Source organism: Montipora capricornis, chromosome 3 (genome assembly GCF_036669925.1).
Source record: "Montipora capricornis isolate CH-2021 chromosome 3, ASM3666992v2, whole genome shotgun sequence".
Classification (NCBI taxonomy): Eukaryota; Metazoa; Cnidaria; class Anthozoa; order Scleractinia; family Acroporidae; genus Montipora; species Montipora capricornis.
The window spans coordinates 40,204,016-40,211,203 of NC_090885.1; the positions used below are offsets into that span (position 1 = coordinate 40,204,016).

Sequence of the window (7,188 nt, forward strand, 5' to 3'; positions counted from 1 at the left end):
TCCTAATGACACGTTAACCGTGTCATGGTTGCTGAAAGATTTTATACATGTAAAATAAGGTCACTGAAACACTTGGGACAGGGAGGAAGTTCCTTATGCCGCTCCTTTGGGATTTGACAATTAAAGTAAAATACTTTCCACCTACAGGCCATCATGTCACTTTCACGATCATCAATAACTCCGTTTTTCACAAACATCAAGGGGCTTTTACCAGTGCAAAATATTGGCGTGTCTCTATCGAAAGAAATATCCCGCGCAAAATGTGTTTTCGGTGCGGGTAAATGAACGACATGCCCCTCAAGCATTAATAAAAGATCGTGCCAAGGAATAATAATTGGTGACCACCGAAAGTCATTCAAAAATATACACTCGGCCTTATCAACACCAACCCATGCAAAACTTCCAGATGCTGGGTTACAAAATGTTTGAAAGATACTAGTCAATGGATTCAAAATAAATGTTTTCCCGCAATTAGCAGGACCAACAATCATCATGTTCCTGTATTTGCCGCGGCCCTTAGTTAACAAGTCAAGCACAGCATCTACGAAAACGTGGACAGGATTTTGATTATTTTCAAAGACTTCTAGTGCGCATTGCAACCATTGGCCATTACACTTTTCTAGACAATCACTCTCGTTTGCTTCATGTAACAACTCTATTCTTGTCTTTTTTGATCTCTCGAGTTTCTGGGAAGCACTTTCAATTTCCCATGCGGAGTTTAACACATCAGAGACAACACGAGGACTACGAGAAACTAAGAATTCCGCGAGGTCTGTTTTACCTTCTTGTTTTTGTTCACAGGCAAGCGCTTGTAGTTCAGTAACTGTTTTCACATTCTTATTGACAATAATTTGCGATACCTCAAAGGCTGTTAGGCGCTTCCTACGTGTCTTCCTTGACTTTGAACGTTTTCCGTGGCTACCACCTGCTTCCACCTCTTCACCTTCATCCTCTTCCTCGCTGGACTGAATCGCCGTCCTTTCCTCTCTTTCCCTTTTTCTTAATCGTTTAGTTACACTTGCAGCGCTTGTTTGCGGTCTGCTGCTGTTCGAAATATCGGGATGCCCTTCACTTTGTTCAAAACTCTCATCACACTTGGTTACGTAACACCAGGCGCTATAGTAGTTATGATGACGGTTTGAGAAGTGAACTGAGATGCCGTAGGTATCAAGCAGGTATTCCTTTGCAGCAAGCCATCGTTGGTTTCTATTGAGCTTCAAGGCTAGGTGGTAGTGCTCACCACCCCTTTGATGCTTTTCTCTGCAGCAACACCATTGAACAACTCGCGCTTTAGACTTGGAAAAGCCCTCAACGACTGCATTAGCAAATTCTCTGCGGCAGGAAAACTTCTCTAAGTCCGCTTGACTGTATGTCACAAGGTATACGCTCCTTACGTCTACTTCACTTAGAGTGTGTAACGGAGTATCACTGCTATCAGAATCACTGCTAGAATAACTCACTATCCCATGCATTATCAGTCTCTCTTGTTTTCAGGTCGAAAATAACGTTAACATTGCGTGCAATAGTAGCCTTCATATGCAAAACAGAGAAAATTGAATAATCACTTGTCACCACAACACGCCACAAACATGAAAATTTTCCACTGTTTATAAGATTTTCTCAAAGAAAACAATTCCAATACTCAAAACATGTCTTTGTAACCCGTGTAGATCACATATCTTCCAAAATAATTAATCATTTTTGGGTTTTCGTAACATAACGTATAACAGACAATCTCGGACAAAACCTGTTGAGACAAAAGAACATTTTGGGTACTCCAACAAGTTATCCGCATGTACCGCTTGCAACCTGCCCTTTCCCCTCCCCCCCAACCTCAATGTTGATTTATCTTGGCCGCAAATATACTGTAGAACATATGACGATACTCAGCAACATTGACTGAGGGGGGGGGGGGGGGGGGGGAGTGGAAGGGGAGAGTAAGTATGGATGTTTAAAAATGACGGCGAAGTTGTGTTACTGTCTCAACAGTTTTGTCCGAGATTGCAGGCTGGAATTTTCGATACAAACACTTCAGTTCAGTAGCTCTCGGCAAAGCGGGCCAGCCCGCCTAACCGCCTAATGTGAAAAGGCTGGCCTAAACACGTGTATGCTTATACGCAATCACTGAAAACACCGCTAAAAGATTTAATCAATCATCGGTCAACCTGAATTACCTTTTAGTGTACGGAGCTTTGTCTTGTCCAGGGGCTGTTTTCCATAACTGCCTTCAGTGTTGCTTTCGGCCAGTCCATCTGTCGTGAAAAACTCTGGAAGAAGCTTAATGGCACACTTAATGTGATCGCTCTCATTCTTCAGAGTTTCACGGACACGTTGCACCTTTTGTGGAGTTACACAGCTCCGAACTAGCTCCTCGGACATTGGCGTCGAGACTTCCAACACTTGACTAAGACTGAGTAGCGGCTCAACTGGCTCATTTGGCTCGACTGGTTCATTTGTGTTCACTGGAAAATCGCAACGTTGCGAGACAAGTTGCTTGCGTGTGACATCCCCTCTGCAACTTGCAATGCAATTTTGTCAGAATGGGCCAATCAGAGCTCATCTATTGGCGACTTAGCGCGTCCGCCATCTTGTTTGTTATTGTACGCGTTGCAAGTTGCGAAAGAAGTTGCCAACGTGTAACATACCCACTGCAACTTGAAGGGGTTTTTTTTCGTCATCTTTGCGTTGTGAGTTGCAAGAAAAATTGCCTCATGTAACATGGCCTTTAAGTTGCGGCCACACGAGTAATTGTTACGACCCGAAATGGCTCGTGAGGCCATCCTCTCGGGCTTGCTACGCACCACAATTATTGCATCACCTGCGCGAGCAAAAAAGGCACTCGTGTTGCCGTGACTTTTCGTTCATTAGCGAATTGCAGGTTAGCAAAATGACTCGACAGGCAAACGAACGATCGACATCCAATTTAAAAAGATTAACATTTTCGTCAGAAGAACCATGTGCTTCGAAGATCATGAACATTTAAAGCGATCTAGCAGTTTAATTAAACAATCGAGACCAAGTGAATTCATTAAACGATTAATTAAATAACCACGTTAGTTTGATGACTTACCATCCAAAGCGAGTATCCAAAGCGAACCTTCTGTGCCAGTTCACCTTTACCTCTAACCCTTCTCTATCCTTTTCCTGGATTAGCCTCGTTGGAGCGATACCGGTCATGTTTTCGTCCAGAAAAAAATGAATGCCTTCAAAGGAAGCTTCGATGTTTCCTTACAGATCTGTCTCAAAGACATGTCAAAGCAGAGCAAACAATAGCAGGACACTGTATTGATCCACACTGCAACATCAAGAGAACGTGGATCGAAATCCTCGACTTTTCATTGGATGAGTTCAATCTGTATTTGAATGCTAATTTCAAACAAAATTTAACTGGTCTTGATCAAATCTCGCCCTTTTTAAATTGCAAATTGACTGGACGGATTGTGTATTCTTAGCCACGTTTGAAACCACTGTCAAACTTAAGTCGAATATTCGATTTGCTCAGTCGAAGATGCGGCAAAAGTCGAATTGATTCAAACGTTACATTATTTCAAATGACGATAATTCTCGAGTTGTATTCGGCACAGGTGAAGTGTGATGTGTAACTGAGCCTAATTTAAGCCCAGGTTAAAACGCCGCACTTCACATGAGCGGAAATTAACTTGGCGCATTAAGTTCATGTGAAGTACGGCGTTTGACCCAATTACGTTCGGCCGATTTTATTTGGATTGGCTGAGGCCTTCTCTACGGCTGGCCAGGCATGAATAACACCTGAAGATAAACTTTGGGTCAAACGCCGATCTTCACACAAGCCGAACAAAATGCACAATCCTGTTAAAGTTTAAGGACCGTGTTTGAAGTTTATTTTTTGCAATGTAGTTATTAAGTTCGGTGTAATTTAAGTTCAGCTCATGTCAAGTATGGCGTTTAACCCGGGCCTAAGGCCCGATTCAGACACCGTACTTTTCATGAGGTGAACTTAACACATTGAATTAAGTACCTGAAAAGTTCAGCGTCTGAATCAATTTAAGAATGGCGGCTATTTTAATTTTTTAAGAGCTCACTCGTTCTTTTCGCCTGGCCATCTCGGGAATTTCTGCTTTAGTGCGGTCGGGGCTCGATTTTGATTCATACGGCGAAACTTCATGTGTCAAGCTTAATGTGTAAAGTATTATTTTGTATTTGCCAGCAGTTTCACTCAAATGTATTAGGAACGGCGAGTAAGTTCGACATCTGAATCAACAGGCGCACATTCCTATTAAAGTTTGGGTCGGTCCAAATTGGGTCTGAATTGGGCTTAACCCTTTTCCATCCAAGGGGGTAGTAATTAATTTGATTAAAAAACAGCATACAATCTTCATTTGGTTGTAACTCTGATTATATTTTACCAAATTCCAATTGCTATATATCAAATTAAATGTTGAGCATATGTCTTTCTAAAACTCTGGAAGATGAGAATGTTGGAGTTACCATCAACTGGTCACATGACCTATAAATTAGCATAATTTGCTTTGAAAAGTGATTAAAATTTAGCACTTTACTATAAATTGAGTTCACACACCAAAAACAACTCCAACAGCAGCCAATCAGTAGAGTGCAGTAAGCTAACATGTTATTTAGAAAAAATAACTGACATGACTTGACTAAAATGCAGTACAGTTGCTGCGACATGCCTTAAAAGTAATCGATTCCTTGTATGCAAGGCAGTTTTAGGCAAAGTCACATCTCAAATAGCAAATGTTATTAGCAGCTTCAAGTTCATGGCTATTGTCTTCTTTGTCTGGGTCTACCTCGACCTAAAGGCCTACCAGCTCCTTGTGGCTTTAGTCTTGGAGGACCTTGGCTACATTCCTCATCATTAAAGAGATACTGATCCATGGTATGATATCTCTCAAAGCAAGGGGCGGGGCACATGTAGGTGTCATACAATCCACACATGTACCGTGTTAACACCCTCTGAATATGTACCTTGCATGCACATCTCTTCTTTGCTTTGACGGGAAAGTGACCCAAGTTAAGATTTCTGCGAAATAATGGGTCAGTGGGAACTTGTGGCGAATCACGCCTGTAGGTTCTGCACCCATGGAGACCCCGGATTATATCAAGTCGAAACTGCATCATTGAGGTTTCCTTGCCATGAATGCAACAATGTAAAACATATGCATTTAGAACTGATACCTCTAGTAGATGGTAAAACAGTTTCAGGTACCAAGTCCACCCTTTCATCAGTCTGGCATATGCCGTGGTTCTCTGGTCAGCCAAATCAACCCCACCCATGTGTGAGTTGTATTCCTGTATGGGTACAGGACACCGAAACTCCTTTCTTTGCCACACATTTGCCTCCCTAATAGCTCTTTCGACAGACACTGTGTCTATTGATGCTGGCAGTGTTGTTATAAGAGTTACTGGCTTCCTGTCTTTCCATGTAACACATGTTACAGTCCCTTTTTGCCTATAAATAGCCTCTCCACGTTTCAACTTTTTAACTTTATCTGAATTTGCTTTTGTGACATCTCTTGGCAAGCCAATCCTGTCACCCCTACATGTTCCACAAGCTTGGACTCCATTGTTATATAATTTCTCAAATAGTCCAATAGATGTATAATAATTGTCCATGAAAATGTTGTAGCCAAATCCATAGAATGGTTCAAGCAACACGTTCCGCTAAGCCTTTAGAGTCTGCAGCAGTCTCTTTTCCAGTGTAAACAATAATGTCCAAGACATAACCATTGGCAGAGTCTGCTAGAGTAAACTCTTTCAGTCCAAACCTGGCAGGTTTATCCTTCATAAATTGTCGCCAAGAAAGACGACCTTTGAATTTAATTAATGTTTCATCAACAGACAAGTTACGACTTGGTGAATAGACTTGTTGAAATCGGCCAATAACACGTTCTAAACATGGACGTATCTTGCCCAGCTTATCATAGCCTTCCTGGCCTCTAGCAGTAAGTGTTGTGTTATCAGCAAAATGCAAGTATCTCAGTATCTGAGTAAATCTGATCCTTGGAAAAGTTTTCTGGAAAAATGGTGTCAAAAATATTTCATCAGTTGACCAATAACTGACAAGTGTTGGCTTGTTTACAAGTCTCATCGCCAAATTCAGGGCAAGAAATGTTTTGAGCTCATCTTTGGTCACATCATGCCATTTACCACGGTGTTTCTCAGGGTTTTTCGCACGTTCTTGGGCAGCATAAAGGTTGGTTTGTACTGTCATGAGCTCAAGAACATTATCAGTGATAAAATGATGGAACAAATCAACTGGTCTCTCATTACCTGATACTCGCCATTTGGGCCCAGTCGGCTGGTTGAAAGGAAGCTCATCATGACGAATTACGTCTTCTTTCCAATCATTTTGAGCAGCGGGAGCAGGCAGTCTTCGACGACGAGCTGGATGTGGTTCTGCAGTATCCTGTTCCAAATCTTCGGACTCTTCCGTCTGGCTTTCCTCCGAATCAGTCTGGTAGAAGTCAGAGTCAACTTCTTCATCAGAGTCTCTGTCTAGATAGTTAACTCCACAAACTACTGCTCTCAAAGGCATGTCATCCTCGTCTACAAACACTAAATCAACGTCCTCCGGACGAAAACTTCCTCCTTCCTCGCTGCTACAACTAGTCGCCATATTAGAACAGCTGATTTTTTAGCTCCCGCGAAAATCACAAAAGTTTGTTTCCGATTTTAGTCAGTAAAAATAGCGAAAACCCAGTTCAAAACGATCAAAATTGCATTGAAAACATTGAAAAAAAAACACATTTACCTATAGGGGGGCTAATCAATTGAGTTGAATGAGCAGTCTGTGGCCCAAAGCTTTCCAGCGGTATTTATCGTCACATGTGTGACGTTGGATGGAAAAGGGTTAAGTGTGTTCTTATAAAGTTCTTTTTATTTAACAAATAAAACTTAAGGTGTCTGTGGAATTCCGTGCCACAATAAGGCATGTTTTGTTGGTCATGACTTTCGTAGTACTGTTGGCTCTTAAAAGAGCCGTTTGTTTGTTACCTGTAGTGCAAAGTTGACCATTCAACTTACAGGATTTTCACTGCTGAGTGCAATGCAGAGAGGGAGCTCTTAAAAGAACTGTTTTGTTGCAGATCAGGGAGGTGGAGCCACAAGATCTTCAGTTCTGCACTTGCAAAATTGTCGAATCTCTTTGAAGAGGTATTCTTTTCTTTCAGTACTTAATCCTTCAGGGTT

The 7,188-nt window shown here is 41.8% G+C and overlaps 1 protein-coding gene and 1 pseudogene across 1 annotated transcript; both read right to left on the reverse strand.

Moving 5' to 3' along the window:
- Positions 1–5,644: 5,644 nt before the first annotated feature.
- LOC138040236 (piggyBac transposable element-derived protein 4-like) lies at positions 5,645–6,616 on the reverse strand. The gene has a single exon (XM_068885999.1). The coding sequence runs from the start codon at positions 6,614–6,616 to the stop codon at positions 5,645–5,647; it is 972 nt and encodes a 323-aa protein (XP_068742100.1).
- Positions 6,617–7,086: 470 nt separating this feature from the next.
- The window catches only part of LOC138041358 (uncharacterized), a 9,111-nt pseudogene continuing 9,009 nt past the window's right edge, over positions 7,087–7,188 (reverse strand).